General features: G+C 40.7%; 1 protein-coding gene across 1 annotated transcript in view; it reads right to left on the bottom strand.

The window, feature by feature from the left end:
* Window positions 1-4,430: 4,430 nt before the first annotated feature.
* Window positions 4,431-13,483, bottom strand: part of CREB1 (cAMP responsive element binding protein 1) — a 34,232-nt gene continuing 25,179 nt past the window's right edge. The window contains exons 5-8 of the mRNA XM_082484619.1: window positions 10,918-11,060; window positions 9,303-9,485; window positions 7,771-7,925; window positions 4,431-4,757 (exon numbers count right to left, since the gene is read on the bottom strand). Coding sequence (XP_082340745.1) covers window positions 4,617-4,757; window positions 7,771-7,925; window positions 9,303-9,485; window positions 10,918-11,060 — 622 coding nt within the window. The 3' untranslated portion in view covers window positions 4,431-4,616. The remainder of the gene's footprint in view (window positions 4,758-7,770; window positions 7,926-9,302; window positions 9,486-10,917; window positions 11,061-13,483) is intronic.

Here is a 13,483-nt window from a genome sequence, read left to right as displayed (position 1 = left end):
CCTGCACATACTGCTCTGAGACACCGCACACTTAATTCTTTCCAGTCTTCAGTACTGCCAGTTCAGATCTCCTGCCATTTTGAAGCAACGCCTGCTGGACGCCAGGTGCTAACCAGCAAGTTAAATTTGCGAAGGAGTCAACTGCTGTGGGGAGAGGAGTGAATTGTGTGCAGGCAGCAGGATTACAACAACTGTGCCAGGGAGCTTCTCAAGCAAACCCAATTACTCTTCTTTATTTTTTTTTGTTCTGTGTTTTTTTTTTTTTTTTAAAAAGTGCACATTTTAATTAAACATTTACAAAGAATATAGTGTAACAAAAATAAATACATGACCTTTTGGTTAGATCATTGGCAAATGTTACATCACTAACCAGCTTCAGGGTGAAAAAATGACAATAAAAACAGGGTCTCAGAAAATCAATGAAATCCTCCATGAATTGTCATAGATTTGCAACCACTGATAATGAACTTGCTTGGATGGGGAGACTTGTCTTTAACCCACAAAAAGCACTCGCTGTCTGTCATAAATTAAAAAAATATAAAATAGAAAAGCAGAGGCCAGTTTTCACTAACAGATGACTACTGGAGCTGCAGTCTACTGGAAGCCCAGATTTAAAAGAAACCTGTAGTACAAATTTAGATCAGAAACTAACAGGGCTGTTTTTCCTTATTAAATCTAAATTTTTAATTTTTTTTTTCCTGAGCCTCTTAATGATTCCAAACACCCCACCAATTTTCTGATCAACGTACAAGTACCAGAGAAGACAGTGGTCTGCAACGCAAACGCCAACTACAGAACAGCCAGAACCTACAGGTGTCTGTACAGTCTTGACGAGCACGACAGGCTGAAATTGTGCTTTCAGACAGAAGCTACGCTGCTGGCAACTACCTGATTCTGGTGAAATCGCTGCTTAAATAAAAATGCATCGCCACTACCCCAGGAGGAAAACAGAAGTCTTACCAGTGGTTCCTTTAGAAAATAACACCTTAACAACCTTTCCAATTGTTTTGCCTTTGAGATATATAGCTGCCGAAGAGGAAAAAGCACAAAAGTGAATTATTCTGGGGGGTGGTGGTTGTTGTAAAACAGCTGTTTACATAATTTCAAAAATCTCCATCAATAAAAAACAAAAACAAACCTCACAAAAGCAACGAAAGATGAAATAAAATTCTTGAAAATGGATAACTGAGAAACAGCACAAAACAAATCAGTAATAAGCGCTAGAATAATGCAGCCCAGAACTACTGGGGCTTTCACACCCACGCACACATCCACACACACACCCAGACACACACAGAGAAGTAAAAATTTTTTCTGACCTCCATATACTATAATACTCAGCATTCCTGACTTAAAAGCTCTCAGAGCTGTAGATTATATACTGTGTGTATATATATATATGTACATATATTATACATATGTATTTTCCAAGAATATCTAAATTAAAAGAGCACCTCTGACAATATCTTAACTGCCTGATTGGTGCTGTTTTGCAAAATAATGACATTACAAAAATTATATTTCAAATCAATTCTTGTTTATTATGGACATAATGGATCTAGCCCTTTCTAACCCTCTCTTCAGGTGAAACAGGCTATCGATTCTTGAAAACTCACAACTGTGAGATATAAAACTAACCCTCCCTCCCCCCTGCCAGCGTAATTTCCGCCCTACTTCCAAATGGCCTTAGTTTATAGAAGCTGATTACCCCAACCTCACTACTTGGTAAATAACATGAGAATGGATTCCTGTGTCATATTCCTTCTCTTTTTGGGTCAATACGAATAGTAAAGCATGTACGGGTAACTCTAGCCAGCCCTCCACTTGGTCTAATACTTTTTTTATTATTGTCATTTAAAATCTCCATGAAAGAAATTCAAGTCCCTAAATCCTCAGTGCAGCATAAACAAAGTTAAAGATTCTTGCAGATCCCTATCGACTTTAAAATAACGCTCTTTTTCTTAAGTGAAACGTTACTTGCTACCGAGGTCGAGACTAATAACACTACAGACTACTTGCAGACCACGCACAGACAAACCGGTAACACAGTTCTCCTCTCACTGCTGCACAGATTTGCACCAGCCCTGTATCAGAAGAACCCCGTCCAGGTAGCGGTTTAGGCTCCCTGGTCCATTCAGCTCGCAGGCTTTGTGCCGAGCGACTACCGGCAAGTGCCAGACAGTGCTCATCACCCACTCAGACCAGCTCTCAGATCACAGCTGGCCGCATCCAGGTTCACTGCAAAACCTCAAGTTTTTGCAAACAGATGTTTCTACGAAAGAAACAGCCTTAATATAGGCACGTACAGCCTTTTCCGTGTTTCTCAAAGCTGGAGGAACCATTCCACGTAACTGTGTAAATTACGCCACCACGATTCTTCATGTTTCACAGGAACGACTCCTGTGTTATCGACATTTCTACTTCAGCATGAGTTCTGAAAAACTGGTAACCATTGTATGCATTCGTATTCTTTGACTTTAAGAATCCCACAATTTTTATAAAAGCGTTGCTGAGAATTTAGAGTATTCTTTAAATTTGCATTGCTAAATTAATAAATTCATCTTCCATTAAATAAAACCATGAAAATCAGTTCTCTATGGCAGATAAGAACAGACCATTTATAAACCCCCTCAAAACTTGTGAAAATGAATTCTTTCATAATTCTGATACTTGTGTTCTCTTCTTGAAATACAAACTTAATTTGAAATTACTGATAACTCTAGATTTAACAATAATGCTACAAGTTCAACCCTGCTCCTTTTAAAGTCTCTTAGAAACTGAATGCCCTCTCAAATGAGAAAACTAGAACTTTTAATACTGCTTAACTGTTTGAGACTCAACTGCCCGGAGTCTTCCAAATGTTCTTCTTATAACATCATATTGATTGTATAACCTTTTAGAAGCTTGGGTTCGAATTTCATCTTAACAACAGGTAGTGTGAATGGGAAAAAGATATTAGCTAATACTTTGCTAGAGGCATTAGTACAGACCAGAGTCGTATTCCTATGTCTCTATACATAAAAGTTTGACCAGAAGCCCAAAGTAAACTTACTCCAGCAAATGACCCAAGTTAATGTATCAAGAGACTGGCTTCAGGGGGCCAGTAAACAAACTGCACATGATTCTTTTTGACACAATCTTTTTGACAACTTCTTGACATTCTTTTTCGGTTATTTTTGAGCATGGTTCTTTTGAAGTTCTAATACTTAGTACACAGTTCTTTTTAAACACGAACTACCTTTTTAACAATGTAAATCTGAGAAAGACCACATTTCCTCAGTGCATGCAAAAAATTTGATCTTGCAAATGTCTGAGGCACATGAATAATTTTACTTACAGGAATAAATTACTTGGGAAATCTGACACGTTACATGAAAAAATCCTCTGAATAAATTAAGAATTTAGCTAGCCTGGCCAGGTTCAAATAATTAATATTGTCCCTTGCAAGCCGAAGTTGCAATATTTGTTTTTGAAGTCCTCTTCAATATTTGAGGTTGTCCGGGTAGTCGTCATACCGCAATTTATGCATGGAAGGCAGCCTCAAAATTTGAAAAAGAATCTAGCAAACCAGGCTGATGCTTCCACCGAGTACATTAATTTCCATTACGTGAGATGGTGGTAGGGAAATAGCAGCAACCTCACTGCTTGAGAGGACTTGGGACACAGACTATACTGTCATCAGGGAGTATGTATGTGGAGCTGGCCGTGCTTCAACTGCTTAGTTGTTCGGCATACAAATAGGTAGTGCTTTCATGTGTTACCCTTGCTTACTATGTGACTGGTTTCGAAACGTCACTTTTGTACCTTTTTTATTCTGAATTCCTTTCCCATTCCAAATATCATTTCCCAATCAGTATCCTATGAAGTTGGTGTTTGCCTTCTGTGCGTTCAGAATGCTGAACACACTTGCACACATAAGCTTCGAGAAGCAACAACTGACCAGTGAAGCTCATTTCAATGCATTTGTTTCTCAGGTACGGAGAAGTTTGTACTAGTGCAGGAGGGCTTAATACAGATTACAAATCAAAACCCCTCCTGGGCTAGTCTGAAAAAGGTATGTTATCTCCACACCAAGAACGTGACTGTGAAGCGCCTTTCATTTGGCGTGCCGCTTAGCCGCGTGTTTTTATAGTTCATAAAGAATATGTGAAACCAATTTGGCAACCATCGCTTGTTTGTCGCACCATGCACGCTCCACGTATGTGGCCCACTGTTTCCTGGCCCATGAGGCTGGGGTGGTTCTGTCTCTAAGGCAATGGAAAGAGCTCAGCACAAATTCTTGAAATCGTTACAAAAGGACCCTCCCCACAGTAACTTCCCAAGCGACCACTGTTACTCCTTGAAGAGGATGGGGAGACGAGAAAGAAGCCTGTTCTTCTTCTCCACGCTGAAACTGATGATGAAAATAATCTTGTAGGGGGAGGAGTGGAGGCAAGTACTTGAACATTCACAGTTTGATGCAAAGCACAGATGAAGTATATTCTGTAGTTGCTTCAGGCAGTTTTGCGCATAGAAAAAAAGAAATGTTTAGAAAATAAAAAGTTTACTTTGTCTTTCTGGATATAGCCAGAACCAGTCTCTATCCCACCTGGACAAGTGAAAATGGGAATCCAAAATTAATCTGATTTGTGGCAGTAAAGGTCCTTAAGTGCTTTCAATTCCTCAATCAGTGTCTTGTTTTGGTTTTCAAGCACAGCCACTCGATTTTCTAGACATTTCACATACTCCTTTTTCTTCCTGCGACATTCACGTGCTGCCTCTCTGCAAAGGAAAAAAAGGCCATTCAAATCCAGAACAATTACTTGCAGACACGGGTGACTCAACTGTTCAGGTCAAACCCTTACCTAGCACTGCCATTTTTAGCATATGGAGGTATTGTTAAGAAATGCAAGTTTAGGAACAAAGGCTGAGTTCACAACAATTGCTCTTCACAAATAACACACATTCGAGATCCACGGATCATTTCAACAGGCAGAACCCAGTAGGTCAGCGCCAATAAAATTCTGCTGCTACGAGAAAAGGATCCTACTCAATGACAAAATTCTGCTTGCAGGATTTACATTAGAGCCTTTAGGCTGAATTGAATGCTGCTGCAACAATTTCATTTATTTTATTACAGTAAATAGATGAATAATAAAAGCATGGGTAAGACCAACGTTCATCTATTAATCTCTTTACAGTCTTAACTCTTCCCTTTGCTACAGCCCAATCAAACACCAATGGTCAGGATGTTCAACTGGTGCAAAAAAAAAAAGCTGCATTTAGAGCATTCATATCTTTGCTCTCGAGCAATACTTTCATTTTATTTATAATGCCCGTATCACTGCAAAGATACTATAAATGACCCAAATAAAAAAATCACAAAATAAAGTCACTAGCAACTGTGTAATTCTTTAGTCCTTGTCTGCTGCGCTAAGAACACGGCAGTGTTAATGTGCTGAAGCAGATCTCGAGACAGTCAAACTTTTAAGGCTTGCTTGTAAAGACTGAGCTGCCCGTAGGTAACTCGGTGACATACAAAGAACACCAACGAAAAAATACCTGAGAAGCATTCCTGTGCTGCTGAGCGTCCCGAAGGCAGTAACGCCAAGGCAGACGCTATCCTGCACAGCACCAGTAATGGCACCAACGTGCAAAGTAAGGACAAGGCTAAATGCCGCAGGTGGACGGGAGTCCAGACAGAGGGCTCTCCTCCTGTAATGCACCTTGTCAAAGCTGCATGCTGCAGACACGTGTAAAGGTACACGCTTCTTTGCCCTCAACCTTTAGGTGCAAAGCAGAGAAGCCTCAAAAGGAGAGTCTGAGTGTCCCTTCCTTGCAAATACTACATAGATTGGCGATACAGTCAATGTTCTGGGAAATGAGAGGACAAAATTGAACCCGGTTCTTCTGCTGAGTAGATAAACAGAGGTTGTACTAGGTAAAAAATAATGTCTGTTCCAGGACCTACCTGGTAAGAAGACTTTAAAAGTAATTATTGAAATTCAGCTCCACAGGATGAAGAAAACCTAGTTTGTAAGCCCTGAAAGGACTCAGGTATCCATCCATTTGTCACTCCTACAAACACAATTGCACATGCTTGGAGCACTTCAGTGGGACACGTGCAACGTTGAGAATTTAAGTCATTTCGGGCTGTTACGTGTGTCATCAAAAGATCAAGTACTACTGGATCAGGAAGTGCCTCCCAGTGCAAACTACTAACCTGTCTTCTTGGGTGACAACTTTTTCTTTCTTTTTGTAAGTTTTGTGCCAGCTTGGGCTGTGTATTAAGCCACCACAAGTCTGTGTGCGTTAGCTATTCATTATGAACAGTCAGAGTTATACTGAATTACAAGAGAGCTTTTAAAATGTAAAATTCACACAGAAAATTTGCACAATAATATCTATGAATATTTACACTATAATCCTGCAGTAAGTACCACCTCACCATCTGCCTCTCTATATCCCTTTCCCCTGCTTTGCTACGGAGCCTAGATTTGCAAATAGCTATTAAGCAGGCAGGCTAAAGGCACCACATGCAACATGATACTGTCGCAGAAGCTGTCAATTTAACTCAAGTGGGGGTAATTCCCCATTGTTTTTCTTGGCTTTCCCAAACACAAAAGCTTTCTTTTACTGGAATAAGACTGCTGACTAAATGAGGGGATTCAGAATGCTAATTAAATTTTTCTCAAATGCAGAGCCTGAAAGCGTGACATCTACTATTCACTGATAGCAGAAAAATATATAAAAAGGGGAGATGGGTGACGTTCTGTACAAAAACCTTTTAAAAAAGTGAACTCTGCTGTTCAGCATTATTTACTTAATTAAAGCCCTTCAGACAGGCATTGGGTCTGCTCATGTAACTTTCTATTGCCTTCACAGTTTAGCAATGTACAGAAGATAAATGCACCTGTACAACATAACAGTTTTTTTCAGACTGGCAGATGAAGTAAACAGTGGTTTCATGGGGCTTCCCCTCCTCAGAGGGAGGGAAGCACTGCTGTTTTCCCAGTGTCACATGCAGGACCAAATCTATGGCCTGCCGATGGAGTTCACGCTTGGTGTGATGGGCCGGCTCAGGCCACTCTCACAGCAGTAGTCTTAAGGAGCATCATGCCCAACTTCCTGCTCCCTTCCTTTACTGCCTCCACCAAGCCCCCACCTCAGTAGGCTTGGCTGTTCCTCCTCACTCACCAAATCCTACGGGGTCAAATCTCCTCTCTCTCTCTCTTTCAGCCCCTCTGCTGCCACTACTGGCTCCGCAAGACATCAAAAGGAGTAGCTGCTCGTTTAGCTTTTCCTTGAGTCTTTCTGCCTCCAGAGGATAAAACCCAAAGGGCAGGCAGCGAAAGAGAACAAGTGAGACAATCAAGAAAGCACTCGTGAAGAGCGCAGGTGGGCCAGCAGCAAGGAGAATGCACGCAGAAGGCTAAGGCAAAGAGTCCAGGAAAGGAAACTGCATGAATGTACTAACACAAAAGAAATCAACTCACCTCAGTGTTTGTAAGAACATGCATGTAGCCATACAAGTCTCTCACCAATGACTTTTCTCCTTATGGCAACACACAAATTCACACACCTCCCAGAATGAGTCTGACACCTTTACTTAAGGTTTCATAGTCACAATAGATGGCATTAGCAGATGTGCTTCTTTGCTTTGCATCTTTAAGTAAAGGCAAATTCTTCAGAAAGCATTTCATAAAATGACTAAGCAAAATGAGGATTCTTAGTGCTTAACACTCTAGTTCTACGCGCAGCTGACTGGGAAGAGAAGTGATATAAATGTACATGCCTGTTCTTCATTAGACGCACTTCTCTCTTCCGCGCGGCCTCTTCTGCTGGCTGGGTTGGAAGTGCTGGAGAGGATGCCATGACTACGCCTGGTGCAATGGTGCTGGTAGGGGCGGTGCGAATCTGGTAGGTCTGCACATCTCCTGAGGCAGCTGAAAGACACATGGGAACATGATGCCAGTCTGGTGACAGCGCTGTTAAATGTGGTGCAAGAGCACCTAGTCATCTACCTAACCGCCCGCTCTGGGCTACAGTACAGGAGGGATGATCTGGGTCATCATTGCTATCTCAGTCTTAGCTGATTAACATATACAAGGTTTTGGACATTCCTGCTGAAGAAGTCTTCACTTGTGCTTGATAACTGGATTTGTCTTGCTGTATTGCTGTGCTTCTTTCTCCCTTAATGTATTTCTTTTTACTTCTCTGCTTTTTGGGCAGTTTTAGCAGTTTTAAGAAGATGAAGCACGGCAAACAGCATTTCTAGCTATGCTCCAAATGTCTATCTAAGAAAGGAGAACCTGCACGTGTAAGTATTTGGCACAGACAAAAGGATGTAGAAATGTACCACCTACTCCAATGAGAGAGACGCAGTGCAAACTAGACACTCAACTTCACTACTTCTCCAGAATGAACGAGGTCTTGGGTTTCTTTTGCTTGCTTATTGCAATCTAGGAGTGTGCCACTTTTGCCTGAGCTTGTAAAAAATACAATACCACCTAAAGCAATCACATGTCCTTAAGAACACAAAAAACAGAAGATCAGTGCAACAATAGTATTTTTCTCAGCTATGTATTTCCACTGATGCCTGGAGATCTCTTCACTGGTTAACTTTCAAATTGCCTGCTTTACAATCATAAAAGCAGGGACACACTTTTCTGTTATTTTTAATAAACGATTTTTAATAAACCAAAGCATACACTTATTCTAAGTTGAAGTATCCCTGCTTGCTCTAAGTGGAGGGCTAGATCAAATGATCTCATAAGACACTAAATTATTCTATTACTCTAAGACTCAGTATTAAGTACTTGGTGTCTAGTTACAAAAGCCACAATAGGAAGAAATTATGACTTGTAACTGAAAAGGGGAAAAAATTACTAATAAATAAAAGCGTCATTATAGAAAGAATCAAATACCCATCCTTCCTAAATTTAATGCTCCACTTTAAATTTACTGTTGTTGCAGATGACTATCTGGAAGAACCCAACTCTAAAGTGGGATCGGTTTTTGCAGAACATATACAAAAAAATTATGTGGACAACGTGCAGGAAGTACAGCACGGAAAACAAAAAATAAATATATTGTTTTAAGAAGTAAACCCAAAATATCCACAATTTTATCAATATGAAGGGAAAGGCTCCAAGAAAATGTGAGAAATAGCTTTGTCCAGAATTTCCTTTAATCATTTTGGAGACTCGTCTGTGCCAAAGCTGTTAATTCTGTCTCCTGACACATTTGAAGGAGTTAGGTTGGCAACTTATATCTGCATGGAGAAAATGTTATACAGAATGTCTGGCTGTGAAGTTTCTCACCTTGTACAACAACTTGGTTGCTGGGTACAAGTATCTGTTGTCCATCTGTGGTCTGTGCATATTGTAAAATGGTGGTGCCTGGTTGGGTTGCAGCTGCATTGGTCATAGTCAACGTCTGGAGACCTTGTACTCCATCTGTGCCATTGTTAGACAACTGTATTGCTCCCCCTTGGGTAATAGCAACTGAAGACAAAAAAAAATCGACACACCATTTAAGACACTAATTTACTTATTAACTTACAGTATTAAAACTAGATATGGAAGAATACTCATCTGAGTTAAATCCCTTGAACCTTTATACACCCTCAAATCAGTCACATGGCTTTAACATACATTAAAGAAATCATGCTTTGAAAATAATTTTTCGTGAGACCCATATTTTGGGGGGGGGGGGACAAAAAGCACAGCCTAAACCAGAAATTAGTTTCTCTGATAAAAGAGCATCACACAGAGGAGATACAATCCTCCCCCAGGCAATAATTTTTAATTTGATAGTTAGGATTTTCTTCTTGGCTGGTTTAGGTCTTTTTCTCAGTCCTTTCTTTTTTCTTCTCATCTGAAATTCCTCTCCTCTTCCATGCTTTATGCCCTTCAATTTCCTCTGCTGCTATTGCTATCCATCTTGTGTCTCACCTTCTTTTTGCTTTGGCATTTTTTTTTCTTCTGATTGTATCCCCCCTTCTCTACAACTTCCTCAGCACCTTCCTAGCAGTGTTTTCATTCATAAAGGTCCACTTTCACCTATTTTTTTTTCCTTCAAGCAGTCTTACTTTGCTGGCTTTTTTTCCCCTTTCTTTCCCTCAATCCTGTCATGCAGATGGACTGAGACATCACCCCCCATTTGTGATTCCACAGAATTTCACTGTGTTCCTACACACAGACATACCAAAATCTCAAGTATCTGCACAAGCGTTTCTTTTACAGTTATGGTAGGAAAGCAGAGTTAACCACATCAGTTTCAGTAAAATTAAGTAGGGTATTAGGCAAAGTGGCTAAGGATTAAACAGAGATACAAACTTTTAAAGAGATTTTAAGAGAAAGATGTAAACAAGCAGTTCTCCCTTTTGTATGTTTGATACTGTGTTTGTTTGTGTGAGACTGTGTGAATTCTAGCTTTACTGCTGTATCCTCAACCCCTTAAGTCAAAGCACTATAGCTGTAAAATCTAACGAATAAAAACCCCACAGAAATGTATACTTATTAAATATTTTAAGTAAGGTTGCTGAAGTTCTTATTTTTTCAGGACTTTCTAAAAAGGTAACTGCAGACTGTAATGTTTCTTTCTATTAATGAGGTTACAATTTTGTGAACCAGGATTAATAATCTGCCAGGAAAAAAAGAAATTTCTGAATTACCTCATTTGGTTCCTGAAGTGAAAAAGCTTATAATAACATTATGGTTAGTTCATACTTTGCCGGAGGATGTATGAGCTGCACTAACATTTCAAATACTTACAATAGGAAAGTTTTTAGAAGGCACAGTTATCAAACAGCCAAATTAAAGTAATCTTATTTTCACCTCCTGCTTTGTCCTAGTCCAAACAGTTACAGAAATAATAGTTCTTCATCTTCTCATCCCCACTTACTAGCACCACTGAGAAATTCAGACTACATACTGTACTGCCCACTGCTGGTTTGGTAAATGGGAGTTGGCACCGTAACAGTGGCGATGGCAGGTGCTGCTGTTTCCTCTTCAGACTTTTCTTCTTCGATCCTTGGCACTCCTGGGGCGTCTGAGGACAAGTCATTCAAAATTTTTCTGGCAAAGACAGTGTGTTGTAGAGATTTTAATAAAAATTAAAAAAAAAAAAAAAAAAGAAAGTCTATTTGATACATAATGCTGGAGAAAACTGAAAAGTGCGGTAAGCCAGCAAGGAAAATACGGGTGCAGAATGAAAAGCCCGCACTATCTTCCAACTCTTATTGGAGAGGACTGTTCAAAGTGCCACGCACAGATGGGCGAGGGAGACAGCCCAGAACAGCTGTGCTTATCAACACAAGATACGGCTGCGCCGCCTCAACAGGTTCTTCTCACCCCAAGATACAGCTATCACAACCTTCTCTTTGTCTGAAAAACATGTTTCTTGTCCATTTTTTTCTTGTTTCCTGCTTTTAGCCCCATAAAGATTTGAAGAAAGCAAAAATACACAAAAACCTATCTCCTCACATCAGGGGAACTGCTCTGTTTCAGAGAACACAAAGGCCTCTGCCAGAGAGCTGAGTATAAAGGAAATTAGATAAAATGCTTGTAAAAGGCAACCTGTTTATAATCTAACACCTGCCTCAGAGACAACACTGAGCTATGTCTACAGGTGCCCTGCCTCAGAAAGCTGTAAGATTAGCACGGGTAAAGGAAAGAATAGTTTGTTTAATCACTTCCATGGGTTAATTATCCAAAGGCAAAACTGCTAAAACATCACTGCTACAGGTCCCACTGAACATGACCGTAAGGCTGACCGTAGCACTTACTGCAATTTGCATCATTTAGACCAAGCACTATCCCTCAGAGGACTGTCAAGCCCTTTTCACTGGTGGCATATTCCATTATGTCACTGCAAAATGCTACTTAGGTGAAGGGCAACTTTTTTTGTCATTCTCTTCATATGTTTTCCTGAGGATTGCCACTAGGACCCAAAGCGCGATGAAGCAAACACAGCTGCAGACCCCAAGCTCCAAGACAACACTTGTTTCTTAAATAAGGCTCCTAAAGCTTTGAGCCAGAACATCTGTATGGAGCTATTTGGGGAGAGCCGTCACTCTGCTAAGCAACTTGACAAACAGAGCTTTGCTGTTGCTGTTTTGACTTTGTGTGCACGCAGGAACCCTAGCATTGCACAAGCACTCCACTGTGCCAAGCACCACTTGGACAAATAAAAAGCTCCCGTCCAGAGGGTTTGCAACCTAGGTGTCAGATGAGAAAAACTAGCGGACAAAACAGATGAAAAAATACGGAGAGAGCAGGGAGGACGAGGAACAAAGCCCAAGAAGCTCAAAATAGAAAAGAAGAAGCTACAGCTCTCCATTTTTTAAGCTCATGTCAGATACAATCTGGTGGTTAAAACCTACCTTTGCCACCATAAAGATGGATTTAAGATAGAAGGTAAGGTGGCAGCTTTACAAATATAGGTGCTATGAACTGACATGGGGAACGCGTGATGCACTTCAAGAGCAGGATCAAAGCGGCGTGTCTGAGGAAGAGGTATAGCTCTTCAATTCCGCGAACCCATCCGCACCCTATCTTGTCTCTGGGGCCAGTTACAGTAGCTTGAATAACACCAACCGGGCACTCACTACACACAGCTGTAGTCTGGCTCAGCCCTTCTGACATGACCCCTACGCCAGCCCTGAGTCTGAGCTGCGTCTACAAGTTTTACAATTACAAAGTTTTGCTGAGTTACCACGATCTGGTTTGAGGACAGAGGCTGTGGTGTGGCATCAGCGCGTGCAAAGGAGTCCATCTCAATGGGAAGCTAGCACGCACTGGCCCCCTCTTCTAAGTTTTGCTGCTTGTTTACTTAGCTCTGTCATCTCACGATATACAGCCATTCTTCCATATATAGTAAAAGCAAGTGTCGCACTGCAGAAGCAGACTGCAAGGAAGTCTGTGGCAGCCTTGAAGTTAGCAACACCGCTCCTCACAAATAAAAGTGTTTTCCCAGATCTATTACAGCTAGGGATCTTCTGTAATGATTTTCACTATCTTCAGCACAACAGCCTTGAAGGCTGCTGGAGAAGTTAGAAAGTAATCTGCAAGTGCTATAAAAAGACAATAAATGGGTGAGATGTGCTCAGGCCTAGAGGCTAGCTTGTATTTCTAAGGCCACGCTCATAAAGAAAAAAGGAGCATCGGAATTTTCTGAAGCAGCAGGAATCCACAGGTCAATTACAACCCCCTGAACACCAGAGCTGTTCCTTAATGCTATTTGGCATGTTTTAAGAATGAAAAGTGAGATTTAGTACAGCCACAAAAAGCTGTGCAAGGGCTTAATTAACAAAGTAACACATGACTAACACCATGCGAAGGAGCACTTCAGTTGGTCTTACCACAGAAGTATTTGCCATGACAACTAGAGATACTAGATGCCTATCACTACATTCAACTCATACCCTGACTTCTTGAACTTTAAACACAACCAATTTTTTGCCAAGCAGAAATTCTCTCTGAGCCACAGAACACCACGT

This window comes from Vanellus vanellus (genome assembly GCF_965231255.1).
Source record: "Vanellus vanellus genome assembly, chromosome: 5".
Lineage (NCBI taxonomy): Eukaryota > Metazoa > Chordata > Aves > Charadriiformes > Charadriidae > Vanellus > Vanellus vanellus.
The sequence above is the reverse complement of the archived record's forward strand: the minus strand, read 5'-3'. Positions and strand labels throughout refer to the sequence as shown.